Here is a 14404-nt window from a genome sequence, read left to right on the forward strand (position 1 = left end):
TAAAGTAGGAGAGTGCCGTCTCCCTTCCCGGACGTTTTTAAACATGGAGCTCTGAAGACATGAGAGGACAGGAGGAGGCACCATGTGACCTGCTGTGAAGTGGCCAGTGTCGGGGGCCTTATCTCTGAATGGAGGAGGGATGGCTCTGGGCAGTGATGGAAACTAGAGTGGATCTATTTGGGGTGCTCTACTGGGCCTTACTTCATCGGCCTCTCAGAGCCATGACCGAGTGGACTCTGCTGAAGCGGCTGCTGGACGCCGTACACCAGCACTCCACCATGATCGGCCGCCTCTGGCTGACCGTGATGGTCATTTTCCGGCTGCTGGTGGTCGCCGTGGCGGCGGAGGACGTGTATGCGGACGAGCAGGACATGTTTGTGTGCGACACGCTGCAGCCTGGATGTCCCAACGTGTGTTACGACGCCTTCGCGCCCATTTCTCAGCCTCGGTTCTGGGTCTTCCACATCATCGCTGTGTCCACGCCTTCGCTCTGCTTCATCATCTACACCTGGCACAACCTGGCCAAGAGGGCACCTGCACCTGGGCAGTGAGACGCTTTTCTTATTGTTATTATTACAAGACTTGTAAGGTGTTCTGTTAATGAGTTAACCTAGGGCTGGTAGAACGTTGCCTGGACGGGTCTTGGTGATGCACATTACTAATAGAGGTATTGATAGATACCTGACTGGATCTGGTTCCAGTGACTTCTGTCAAGGGGTGGATCTATTAGGCAGCAGGTGAGACACTTTGACAAGAACCCAACTGTGATGTTCTAGACAATGACAGGGCCAGAACATCTCCAGAACATCAGCAAGCAGGTCTTGTGGGGTGTTCCTGGTATGCAGTGGTCAGTACCCACCAAAAAGTGCTCCAACAGGCTCCCAAGTTTCACTGATGCTCATGGAGGTCCCACCTCAGAACTTATAGGACTTAAAGGATCTGCTGCTAATGTTTGAAGGTGGCCTGATAGATACCACAGCAAAGGTCTTCAGAGTCCATGTCTTGATGGGTCAGCTATTGGGCTCATTGATCAAATGGGGAGTGAAGGCTTGACACTATGATTTAAAGGGCCAGAGCTGTTTTAGTGGCACGAGGGGGATCTAGACAATATTAGGCTGGTGCTTTTAATGTTATGGCTGATCAGTGTATAACATTTATTAGTAGATGGTTCCAGCTACAGTGTAGAGCCATCTAACACTTTGGACATTGGCCAAATCTAAACATCTGAGGATCAATAAAAAAAATATGATATGATTACGATATCATCCCTAATTGTAATATTTCAATGCAATTCATTTCCCTCAGGTCCAATAAGAGCTTGGGCCAAAGCTTGGCTGATGTTTTGGAGGGCATTGGAGCCCAGAGCATCCAGAAGAACATCCAGAAGAGCGCCTGTGTGTCTCTGACCTGCTCCCAGGCCAAGCAAGCTTGCGGCCTGAGCTGTGACTCCGACAGCTGTTCCATCACATCCCACAGGCACCTGGGCCACAGCCTGGTCAATGTTCTGGAGGGCATCGGAGCCCGCTCTGGCCAGAAGAGCGCCCCGAAAAACGCCTGCGTGTCTCTGACATGCTCCGTAGATCGCGGAGCTCCAGACGGAAGCTCTTCCGGAGTCCTGTCCAAAATCTATGTTTTCCACGTGTGTTTCCGGGCCATGCTGGAGGTGGGCTTCCTCGTGACCCAGTGGCTTCTCTTCGGTTTCCGCGTCCCAGCTCATTTTGTTTGCGCCGTCCCACCGTGCTCACAAAGAGTGGACTGCTACGTCTCACGGCCGACGGAGAAGACCATCTTCCTCATCTTCATGTTCTCTGTGGGGGCCTTCTGCATCTTCCTGAACTTCCTGGAGCTCAACCACCTCGGCTGGAAGAAGATCAAGAAGTCCATGAGGATGAAGGACGGGTACGGAGCCACGAACCACGACGGACAGTCCGTGGCCTCTCTGACCTTCAGAGAAGTAACCAGCACCACTTCTCTGCCCACGCTGGACCTGGTGCTGGATCACAGGCCTGACTGGACGTGTGCTGGAAACTGTTCTCCAGTCAAAGACGGGAGGGAAGACAAACCAGTGCACAAACCAGTACAGCCACCCAAAGGGAAAGTACAGTCCCATAGAGGAAAAGTGTCCAAACCGAGAGGTGCTGAGGTGTGGATATGAGTTTATGGTCCAACATTTCAGACTTTGTGACTTTGTGAACTTTATGGTGAGTCTTAAAGTTGTGCAATTCCAACACCATCTCGAAAACCAGCCTCATTTAACTGGTCTGTTTATACTCCACCCATAAAAGTTTGGTGATGTTTGGTGACACTTCAGTTTAAAAGGACATTATCGTGTAGATTTAGGCCATTTGCTGAGTCTCTTATCCAGAGTGGCTCACATTAGAACCATGAAGTCAACCACATTGAACCATTAGAACCAGGTAGAAGAATGTAGTAGTCAGGTTCCAGCCCAAGGACTCTTAAACCAGCCTAGTCGCCGTACAGGGGGGAAATGTAGGCCAATTCTGAGGGCCTGTGATTGATTGGGGCCCTAAAATGCATCAATGTAGTACTTCTAGTAAGAATATTAATATTTTAGGGCCCAGTGTAATATCTTTTCATGGGGCCCCCAAATCTCTGGCAGTGCCCCTGGCCCCAGGTAAGTTCTAGGTAAAGGTGTACATATGTGTCTGTCGCATTTTACCCATCTGTGGTATTAAACACACACACACACACACACACATTAGTGAACTAGGTGTGAGCACACACACACACACACACACACACACACACACACACACACACACACCAGAGCAGTGGGCAGCCAACTCCAGCGCCCGGGAAGCAGAGAGAGGGTGAAGGGTCTTGCTCAAGGGCTCAACAGTGGCAGCTTGCCGAGAACGGGTATCGAACCCACAACCCTGTCATCAATAGCCTTGAGCTCCAAACGCTGAACACCACTCCCACCACAAGTTGTTGGTGTTCTTAGCTGCCCCAACTAAGTCTTATCCTTCCAGTAAAGGGTCTATGGCTACTAATTACTACTTAATTAAGTAATAACTATAGTAATTTACGCATTTTAGTGCCATCTACCCACCCTACAGAGAGAGCAAGGCCAATTGTGGCTAGCAGCGTGAACAGGATACGAACCAGCGACCCTCTGATCACAGGGACAGAGCCTTAGTCTCTCTGCCGGGCCACCCGGGGCCACGTCTTCACCTTCCAAGTGTTGGGGGCATTGCTAATCATTGGGGGGAGTTGACATGAACAGTAATTGGGAAATTGGCCATATAAACTGGGCAGGAAATGGAGTAAAATTAGAAATACATTATATAAGAAAAAAATTATATATAGTATGCTTTGAGAATTTCTTCATTAACATAAATAGTCACAGCTTAATAAAGCTGTATTTAACAGCCAGTTAATAAACAACTCCTGCCTTTATAGAGGCTTTATAGTGTCCACCTATATGAAGTGTTACCAACTGTTTATTCATTGCTATTCAGTTCACTTAAGTTATGGCTGATTGGTGTCATGTGTAAGTCTGGTAGTTATGAGAGTTAAATAAGGAGTAAACACACAAACAAATATCAGTCTCCACAGGTCTACAGTATTTGTCATTTATTTATGCAATATACAGTATGTAATATATTCATTTACATCTATAAAACACTTTCTGTATAAATTATACTAAGAAGAGCAAAAAGAAACAACAAAAGACAAACCACCCATGTCCTCCCTGTCCTCCTCACTGAGTACTGTAGTGACAGAAACTGGGATAAAGGTTTGGAGTACAAATGCTGGAAAGACACAGGTGGTAACCAGTACAGAGAAGGGTCAGGGGTCAGGGGTCAGTAGTAGTGTTTGGTAGTGAACAGTCCACTTTGACTGGAAATTGTTCGTTCAAGCTAAAACCGCCTGAGCACCAGAGCTGTAAGCAAGAGGATTTCACATTAAGGCCTGCGTCACGTCTGCTTGTCTAAAGCTGCGGTCATTAAAACCACAGAAATGGAAAGAAGGACAATATTAAAGGAGAACTTCAGACTTAAGCTCCATTGGCTGCGTCTGAGCTGTATGATCAGTTACCAAAAACAGTCCTTTCAACACATTTTCCTTTACTTCGAAAAGAGCAGAAAACCTCCTGACGTCAAACTCATTTATAATAGAATCCAATGGGCAGCTGCTGAACTTTGCAATTATATTTTTTCAATATGTGACAATGAAGCAAATTTGAAACTGTTTTTGAGATTTGAGAGAATGATTTAACAACATTTAGAGGAAATGGTTCAGTTTTTAACTCGGCGTTTAGGAACTACATTGCACTGTTAAAACAATTGTGTTTTTACCGTAAATGGTAACCAGGGAGCCCTAAAGTTTTACTTCTAATTAGGGAAATCCCAATTTAATTGGCGCTGATACACTCATATTTTAATAAATCAGATTTTAAGATCGATCCAGCTCTGATGCTTTGTTTTTACTGCTGTGTTCTAGCAGAGTGCCCTCTGGCGCCCTCTACCACCCAATATGTAATAACATGGAAAACATGCTGGTTGCCACTTGTTGCCACTTGGGCTAACCATACACACCCAACCTCTCAGGATCTCCCAGAATACATCTTATTGGCTTGTATCTGGCGATGAATAAAGGTGAATCTAATATAATGTAAACTGATCTAATCTAATCTACAAACCACATGAAGTCGTCCATGTGGAAAACCAATCTACAGATTTTCAAACTGAAAAGTTCCCCAGATAAATCTATTTGGCACAAATGTAGGATAGGGCAACATGACGATATTTTATCAAAATCATGATTAAATTTTGCTATTGTGATACACAATATAATTATCGTATATAATAATACATATTACATAATAATAATAATAATAATAATAATGATAAAATATAAAATAATCATTAAAAAGTGTATTGTGGATATCGTCAGTGTTTAAAGAACACTGATCCACTCTAACTGGATGAAGTTCAGCACACTTTGAATAGAAATCACTGTACTAATATTGTGATGTAGTATTTTTATATTAAAATAATTACTTGTAGCTGTTCTCTGCATCAGATTTAAAACCTTAACTCTGGCCTACAAAGCCAAGACTGGATCAGCCAGACCCTCCGTACTTGATGGCGATGATCAAAAGCCGATCTGCACCAAGAGCCCTTCCAGCTTCAAGTACTCGACTTAAAGCTGGGCTCGGCTCGACCCGCCATTCCTCAAAATCTGCGGAAGAGTCCAACACTCGCTGTCCTCAAACCCAGACTGGAGGATCAATATGGAGACCATAGTACTCTTCTCTTCGCCTGAGTACTCATATTGACCCTCCTTTTCCGAGAGTACTCAAGCGAAGAGAAGAGTACTATGGTCTCCATATTGACTTGTGTTTAGTACAGTCTAAGATTAGAGGATCTTTAAATTTTATTTTAAATTTAAATTTCTGGAGAAGAGCTAAATGCCGTAAATGTAAATGTAAATGTTAAAAAAATCAGCAGCTGCCCACTGAAGTGTGTTTTGAGGCTGGGAGTTTTTTGCTCTGTTCGAGGTGTTGGAATTATCTTCTGTGGTAACTGCCAATACACCACAGACCAAGCAGACCAGTATCAGGTGGAGAGAGGTTGGAGTATTTTTTAATATTCCAAGACCTGGTGTCCTGAGCACAACTGGCTGATTCTGGGCATTTCGTTCAGACAGTGGACTTCGGGATCTGAGCTCTGATACTAACTCCCCTGGATTTCTCCAGTGATTAATACTGTAAGCGAGCCTCTCGTCTCCCTCGGCACTCCTAATAAACATCCATCCGACCAGCAAAAGCAACGACGGCAGACAGAGGAGCCAAAAGAAGTTCAGTAAAATCGCTTTAAAAAGGTCGAAGCCATGCGAAAGCGCCGTGTCTCCACACAGCAGACACAAGAGAACCCCAAAACAAGCAGTGCAGGTCAACAAAGACAAGGTCTAGATCATGGCATAGCTGGAACGTGGCCCTCTACCACCTTCTGGAGACGCTGGGACGTTCCGTTCTGTCAGTTTACAAACAACCTTCCAGCATTCAGAGCTGGATCTGATCAGGACTCCTCCACTGAGAACAGCATCCCAAGAATAGCTCATTCACATTTTCTCAAATCGGGCAAAACATTACTTACAAGGCGAGCAAATAGTGCTTACATTACATACAGTCCAGCGTACAGTCAGTGTACGGTCAGCGTACGGTCTCTCTCTCTCTACACACACACACACACACACTCACTCACATATACAGAAACCGGTCACTTCATGAAAACCACCACCACCGTGTTTCTACACCCACTGTCCATTACATCACAGCAGACTGTAGTATTTGGGTGGTGGGTCAGTCATTCTCAGCACTGCAGTGACACTGTGACTGACCTGGTGGTGTCCAGTATGTTAGTAGTGTGTGTTATGGCTGGTGGTACAAGTGGATCAGGTGCAGCAGTGCTGTATCTGACCACTCGTACCACCAGTGCAACACACACTACTAACACACACACTCGCCACCACCAGGTCAGTCGGTGTCACTGCAGTGCTGAGAATGCTGACCCACCACCCAAATACTACAGTCTGCTCTGTGGTGGTCAGTGCTGTGGGGTCCTGAGCAGTGGAGAACAGGGTGAAAGGAGGCTATGCAGAGAAACAGATGGACACAGTCTGGACTTATGGAGCTACACAGTGCTCCTGTATGGTCAGTGGAGCTGATAGACTGGACAGTGAGTGTAGAAGCGAGGAGGTGGTAATAATGAAGTTTGTTAATTAGGTTTTTGGTCTGTATATATATATATATATACACACACATCATTACTGTCATGCAAAAACTTTGCATCTCCTTTTTTGATGTTTTCCACTTTTCTCCATAATGTGAATCTGGCAGTTGTTCTTTACATTGTATCAGAATTCCATGATGAATGGACCAATAGGAACGCTTCATTTCTCGGAATAAAATATGTTTACATCGACTTCCATTGAAAGTTAAGAAGGAGGATGGAGATGTAAGGTTTTTGCATGACAGCAAATAATAGATACGTGCATGTGTGTGTGTATTTATCAACAAATAAAGCTGATTATATCAGGTGAGACTCGTATACCTGCACTGACTGACATGGCGGAGAGTTACAGCAGAAAGTGCAATGTTCCAGAGACCAACACAAACAGAGATGTGCCACGGGAATGCGTGTCGCTTCTAAAGCTTTAGTGCAAAACAACCACCATCTCTAAATAACCAAAAAAACAAAAAAATTATAAAATAAAAAAATACAATAATAATAAAAAAAAAAGCACTTGAGGAAGTGAGAGTATCCCGGTCTCCGCCCCGTCCAACACAACACTGTGACGGCTACTATGATTCCCTATAATCACAATACGCCACATGTAAACAGAGACATAGAGAGAGAGAGAGACAGAGAGAGAGATCAGCATACTGTTACTGGAGCGGGATCAGTTTGACTAAGGCTTTCATAATTATTATTATTAAAAAAATAAAATTCTAGGTTAATACATTCCTTTTTGATTCATATCAAAAGGATTCATACGCTGATAATGATTCATTCATTCAGCCTCTTCATTTATTCCTGGTCAGGGTTGTGGCGGGTCCGAGGCTTCACTGGGAATCACTGGGAGCAAGGCAGGAATACCCCCCTGGGCAGGGCGCCTGATAATAATGCATATGTTAATGAGAAAGACGAGCTAATTATCTTAAACTTCCTAATAATGTTTGTAACCTGTGCTTCTTATAGTCCATCTTTAATGTTTCAGTGATCAGAAAATTAACTAATTACTAATCAAAACCAATGGTGACATTGACTGAGTCAGACGGGGGTGTGAAATGTGGTGTATGTTGGGATTTGATTGGTTTATTGGTTCATGATAAACTGCAGGTTTGGTCTGGAATTAGGGGACCAACAGCCTACATACATCAAAATATCCATAAAAGCAGATGCCCAAGAATCACCATTCTATATGTTGAGATGTCAATATTATCAGAAATATTACCATCTAGGAATGTCACCATACCACACATTTGGTAGATGATTCTTTAATTAAAAACAATTAAATTAATATATTTCCAAAATCAACCTTTTTATTTTAAAAATCTCCATGTTTTTTTTCCAGCCACAAGAGTGGGCGGAGCCTCTAGTTAATAAAGTGTTCTCTTCTCTTCTTTATAAAAAGTCATGAAAAAGACTAGCTGTTAGGACTCTTAGATAATTTTTGTGGGATGTTTTGATAAGTGTATGTACCCTATTCACCTGAAAATTTTGGTTTTAAAGTATTAATTAATTAAAGTAATTATAGGAGATGTTCACTCAGTCCAGATATTGTTATCTTCAGGAGATTCTAAGCTACTCAGCTAGGTCTTCCTGAGATATTGAGTACATATTAACAGAATTTAGATGAATAGATTATTCAAATGTACTTCATGTCTTCAATTATTGGGTATTTGTTTTTTTTAGACTACAAAAAAGTTCTAGTTCATCTCTTAGTCTGGTTGGAAACTGATCATTTAGAGTGTTTTGGAGCTGGAAATGCAATACTTTTGAGGAGGTATTTGTTACACTGATTAGACTGATGGATATTTATAATATTTATAAGAAGTTATTTATTATATGTGACAGTGGTCTAAATAATAAAAAAACAACAACAGAATATTCTTCATTATTTATTTCTTATTTGTGTATTTAATAGTATTATCTGTTTGTATTATCAGGACTTTTATTCTGAAATTTCTACTCTCTGAGCAGTTCAGCTTTTGTCTTTAGGTCCAAAATGGCAAAAATAAAAAGCTTATCAGGATATTTAAATCTGATCTATTCTGATATGCCGTGAGTAATCATCTCATCTGCTGATTTTAGACACTTTTGAGACTTTTGGGACTTTTAACTATTCGGCCGTGTCTCTGTGTGTGTGTATGTGATCCCCCGTGGCGCCCTCCTCCACCGAACAGATTTCGGTGGCTTCGGTATCTTAGAAAACCAGCATCATCACGTTTTTAGAATTCTGGTATCGGATTGGTACAGAAGTACCGGTTCTTATGACGTCACTTTTAACAACACGGGCTTTGAATTTCCATCGTCTGTCACTGAAGTCATTCGTATAATCTACCGTAACAGAACCTACTGCAGAAAATCCATCCATATTTTTCTCTTTAGCTAAAATATGTCCTTTCATTTGGTTAGCAGTTAGTGGTGGTGGGGTTTGGGTCAGGCTCAGACAGTATCTTGCGAGGTCTGAGACAGATTTGGAGCCAGAGCCAAAATTTCAGGCCCAATTGGAGCTCAGCCAATCAATGAAGCAGCAATTCTGCAGGTGATCCATATAGGATCAAACTAAGTAGTCAAACTAATCCAGGTCCAATAGGGCTGAAGATAGAGAGAGCAATACAGAGAGATAAGTGAGAGAGAGATTAAGTAGTAGGAGAAAGACATTCAGATACTCACAGTCCATGAACATGTGTTTCAGCAACACATAAGGCAGACAGACAGACAGACAGACAGATAGATAGAAAACCCCTAAGAGACGAATGCAGCCACCCTACTGGATGCAACACGTTTTCAGAACAACCAATGAGCAAAATTCAACGGCTAAAATCAGAAGCCAACACGGGTCACTGCATACCACCAACGGAAACTGTGGGAAAGAAGAGAAATAAATACTGGGAAATAAACCGTCTGAGAACGTCTGTGGTAAAACGCGGCACGTCCACGGAGAAGAAAGCGGCAGAGTCCACGACAGGGCAGGGCTCATTGGGGCAGGGGCACTAGGACCTCCACGTAGTTTATGGGGAAAAAGCCGGACTCTCCGTTGATCATCCCCTCGTACCAGTTCTCGTCGATCTGGTTGGTGAGGATGATGATGTCGCCCTCCTTGAAGCCGAGTTCTCCCTCGTTCTCCGGCTCGAAGTCATACAGCGAGCGGCAGCACGGCTGGTCCATTTGCAGCTCCGTCTCTGGAGAACGAGAAGACACAGAAGAACCATTTCAATGGCTGGTTCTTAAAAAAAAAAAAAAACATCTACAAGGTCTGTGAGTGTGGAGAACCTTCTGAAGGTCTATATAATAGATAAAGGTTCTAGGAAGAACGCTCGCTTAAGTTGGTAAGCTGCATACCAACATATCCAACATATATATTTTTAATCCTAAAGAGGTTCTTCTACACTATTAAAACAGGGTTCTTTAGTGAGGAGAACCATTAACAAAAATGTTCTTCAAAGGTTCCTTAGTAAATGGATGCATTTTTGTGAATGCTTAAATGGTTCTGCTCTATGATAGGGTATTTATATGGTTCTTTAAAGAACATGGCTCGTGGGGGATCCAAATGTGGTTCTCCTACACTTATCAAAAAAGTTCTTCAAAGGTTCTTTAAGAAATCATTATTGGGTGGATAAGCATGGTTCTTTAAAAAAAAACACGGTTCTTCAGGGATCCAAAAGTGTTTTTAAATGTACAAAAGAGAACCACTGGCTTTACAAAAGAACCTTTTTAAAGCTTGAGGGAAAGTCTTGAGGAATCCAAAAGTGGTTTATCCTCACTCTTCCAAAAAGGTTCTTCAAAGGTTCCTTAGTAAATGGAACCATTGGCTTTACTAAATATATTGTGAATGCTTAAATGGTTCTGCTCTATGATGGGGTCTTTATATGGTTCTTTAAAGAACATGGGTCGCGAGGGATCCAACAGTGGTTCTTCTACACTATTAAAACAAGGTTCTTCAAATGTTCCTTAGTAAAGAGAACCATTGATGGGACACATCCATGATAAGAACAGTGGTTCTTCTACACTTTTCAAAAAAGTTCTTCAAAGGTTCTTTAAGAAATCATGATGGTGATCATCCTCCAACATCCTGACCCCACTAACGCTCTTGTCACGGAATGCAATCAAATCCTCACAGCAGTGCTCCTCCAAAATCTAGCAGAAAGCATTCCTTCTTCTCTGGACAGTAGAGACAGTTACTCTTTTTTCAATACCTTTGATTTCAGAACAAACAATGAATGAGCAGGTGTCCCAATACTTTTGTCCATTTATAGTTCTTGGACTGTACTGAATAAAACAGTGTAAAAACGGCCTGTGCTGCACAGAAATACAGATCTGCTGATACTCACGACTGTCTCTGGGGCTTTCAGACCACGTGTGAGTCATGGGGGGGACGTAGGTGACATGATCAGCTGAGAGTGGGACAAAGGACACGTATGAGATGCACACACACACCACAAACATACACACACACACACACATATACACATATACACATACAGTGAGTCCAAGAAGTATTTGATCCCTTGCTGATTTTCTTTGTTTGCCCACTAATAAAGACACTATCCTTCTGCACTTTTAATGGTAGATATATTCTAACATGGAGAGACAGAATATCAAGACAAAAATCCAGAATATAATTTTAAAGAATATATTTTAATTAATTTGTATTTCAATGAGGAAAATAAGTATTTGATCCCTCTTGCCAAACACACTCAATACTTAGTGGCAAAGCCTTTGTTTGCAAGCACAGCGGTGAGACGTTTGTTGTAGTTAACCACAAGTTTAGCACACACACCAGGGGGAATTTTGGCCCACTCTTCTTTGCAGATCCTCTCTAAATCATGAAGGTTGGTGGGCTGTCGCTTGGCAACTCTGACCTTCAGCTCCCTCCATAGATTTTCGATCGGATTGAGGTCTGGCGACTGGCTGGGCCACTCCATGACCTTAATGTGATTTTTCTTGAGCCAATCCTTTGTTGCCTTTGCTGTATGTTTAGGGTCGTTATCATGTTGGAAGACCCAACCACGGCCCATTTTCAGATCCCTGGCAGAGGGGAGGAGGTTGTCCCTCAGGATTGTGCGGTACATGGCTCCATCCATCTTCCCAGTGATGCGGTGAAGTAGCCCTGTACCCTTGGCAGAGAAACACCCCCAAAACATTATGCTTCCACCTCCATGCTTGACGGTGGGCACAGTGTTCTTGGGGTCATAGGCAGCATTTTTCTTCCTCCACACATGGCGGGTGGAGTTGAGGCCAAAAAGTTCAATTTTGGTCTCGTCTGACCACAAAACCTTCTCCCAATAACTTGGTTCATCTTTCAAATGATCATTGGCATACTTGAGGCGCGCCTCCACATGTGCTCTCTTCAGCAGGGGTACCTTTCGGGCACTGCAGGATGTGAATCCATTGTTGCGCAAAGTGTTGCCAATTGTTTCCTTGCAAACTGTGGTCCCAGCTGCCTTCAGGTCATTTGCTAACTCCTGCCGAGTGGTTGCAGGACGATTTCTGACTGTTCTCAGCATCATTGCCACCCCACGAGGCGAAATCTTCTTTGGAGCACCGGGCCGAGGTCTGTTGATTGTCATGTTATACTCTTTAAACTTTCTGATAATTGCACCAATAGTTGTTACTTTCACATCCAACACCTTACTAATCTTTTTGTAGCCCATTCCAGCTTTGTGAAGGTCAACAATTCTGACTCTGAGGTCCTGTGACAGCTCTTTGGTTTTACCCATGTTGGAGACTTGAAATCTGTGTGATCTGTCTGATTCTGTGGACAGGTGTTTTTCACACAAGTGATTAGTGAGAACAGGTGGCTTCAGGTCAGGTAACAAGTTGATTGGGAGTGTCTAACTGGTCTGTAAAAGCCAGAACTGCTAATGAATACTAAGGGATCAAATACTTATTTCACTCCATGAAATACAAATCAATTAATATATATTCCTTAGATTTATTTTCTGGATTTTCTTTTTAATATTCTGTCTCTCCATGTAAGAATACATCTACCATTAAAAGTATAGAATGATCATGTCTTTATTAGTGGGCCAACGAAGAAAATCAGCAAGGGATCAAATACTTCTTGGACTCACTGTATATAGACGCACACACACCACAAACACAAACCCACATATATACACATATAGACACACACATATATAGATGCACACACACTTCATATGGATGAACATGGATGGTTACAGTCCAAAAGCTACATACAATAAAACGTATTGTCACAGAAATGCTGGATTTGTGGCTAAATGGAGCTTTTGTCTTCACAGATTCCCTGAAGGAACTGGCTGGAACATGATCTACTACTGAAAGGGTGACCCCTGTCCCACAAAACACTGCCAGCTATACATCTGTGAAGACAAACTGCTGAAACAGTCAACATGGACCAGACCACTCTCACAGCTTCTCGTATTAAACTCCACCACAATCTAAGAACCAGTGCAGGAGTGAAGAACCTACTTTTTCCATTTACACTGTGGCTGACTTGTAGATCTGCAACAGAAAACAGAAAAAAAGGTTCACAAACAGCGAGAAATACACTCCCTGGCCACTTTATCGGAAACTCTCCGTCCCTCCCACCCGCACAGTAAGTTAGTAAGTTAGACTGTAGCTCATCTGCTGATGCATAGATTGTGTTAGCTAGCGACTAGACCTTCGTCGGTGGCCGGTTTATGAGCACGGAGCCGCTCTTGGGTGGAGGTGTTAGGGTGGTGGACCCACTCTCCACCCCAGTTGTTTTAAACTGAAATGCTTAATTTTATGAGAATTTCATGAGAAAGCAGTATTTTTAATGTAGATTTGAAATATTCTGATATTAATTTAACCAGTTATATATTATATTATAGACATTATAATATTACAGCACTCTAAAAAGTCTACAAATATTATTTCTTAATATTTTACACCAACGTGTAATGAAAACTGGCAACAACAACAATAAGTAACAATGCACATGCAATGCATTTACACAGTTTGGCCAGCAGGCGGCACCAGCGAGTTCGTGATTCCAGTGCTTTGAAACTCACAAAGTGAATCATTTGTCAAAACGATCGATTCAGTTGGTTAAAGAAGCCCGAAAGCCAATCCTGGACTCCGCCAATCAGAACGATCGTTTTTCAGCTTAGCGTAAAAATCAGATGTCTAAGTGTGGGTGGAGCATCTGAGGCCGAAACCATGGCTGCATCCCAAACCCATGCTACACTACTGTGATTGATAGTGTGTAAAACAGCACACCGCTATTAGCAGCACATTCCTGATGGTGTGCTCGGGTCTGGACGCAGTCCGTGTTTCCTGGCTCGTGTCTTAATTGAGAAAGTGCTTCACACGCTTTCGCGCTTAGCGCTGAAACGATGCAGCGCTGGGACAAATCTGCGAGGCCTGGCAAACACTGTGAGAACTGGATGAACTTGTGTGGATTCCTGCAAACACAAGATCTTAGATTCCTGAAGGAACGGAGAAGAGTTGTTACTGTACAGGGGAACCGGTCCTTGGACCAGAGGCATGTGCAGGACAGGTACGGTACCTGAGGACTTTAGAGAGGAACTGTAGGAGAGGCCGTTCTGTTGGGTGCTATCGATGGTCTCCATGCTGGACATGAGGGACTTTGGTTTGAACTCTTTCCTGGGCAGGCTGCTCGCTGTGGCTATCCTGGG

The 14404-nt window shown here is 43.0% G+C and overlaps 2 protein-coding genes across 3 annotated transcripts in view; one reads left to right on the forward strand and one right to left on the reverse strand.

The window, feature by feature from the left end:
* The first annotated feature begins 221 nt into the window (after positions 1-221).
* gjd6 (gap junction protein delta 6) lies at positions 222-2155 on the forward strand. Its single transcript, XM_072660046.1, has 2 exons — positions 222-531; positions 1404-2155. The coding sequence occupies exons 1-2, from the start codon at positions 222-224 to the stop codon at positions 2153-2155; spliced, it is 1062 nt and encodes a 353-aa protein (XP_072516147.1).
* A 1427-nt stretch (positions 2156-3582) lies between these two features.
* The window catches only part of sh3gl3a (SH3-domain GRB2-like 3a), a 34698-nt gene continuing 23876 nt past the window's right edge, over positions 3583-14404 (reverse strand). Inside the window, exons 8-11 of one of the 2 annotated variants that reach the window (XM_072660690.1) lie at positions 14275-14399; positions 13212-13244; positions 11090-11152; positions 3583-9940 (exon numbers count right to left, since the gene is read on the reverse strand). In XM_072660690.1, the coding sequence (XP_072516791.1) occupies positions 9735-9940; positions 11090-11152; positions 13212-13244; positions 14275-14399 (427 nt within the window). In that variant the 3' untranslated portion in view covers positions 3583-9734. The remainder of the gene's footprint in view (positions 9941-11089; positions 11153-13211; positions 13245-14274; positions 14400-14404) is intronic. The other variant, XM_072660691.1, reaches the window with a different exon arrangement.

This window comes from Salminus brasiliensis, chromosome 17, assembly GCF_030463535.1.
Source record: "Salminus brasiliensis chromosome 17, fSalBra1.hap2, whole genome shotgun sequence".
In the NCBI taxonomy this organism is placed as follows: domain Eukaryota; kingdom Metazoa; phylum Chordata; class Actinopteri; order Characiformes; family Bryconidae; genus Salminus; species Salminus brasiliensis.

Excerpts from the sequence above, each read along its gene's own strand:
- gjd6 (XM_072660046.1), top strand. The coding sequence starts at position 222 with ATGACCGAGTGGACTCTGCTGAAGCGGCTGCTGGACGCCGTACACCAG. Across the intron at positions 532-1,403 it reads GCACAACCTGGCCAAGAGGG|TGACCTGCTCCCAGGCCAAG; the intron begins CACCTGCACCTG and ends CCTGTGTGTCTC.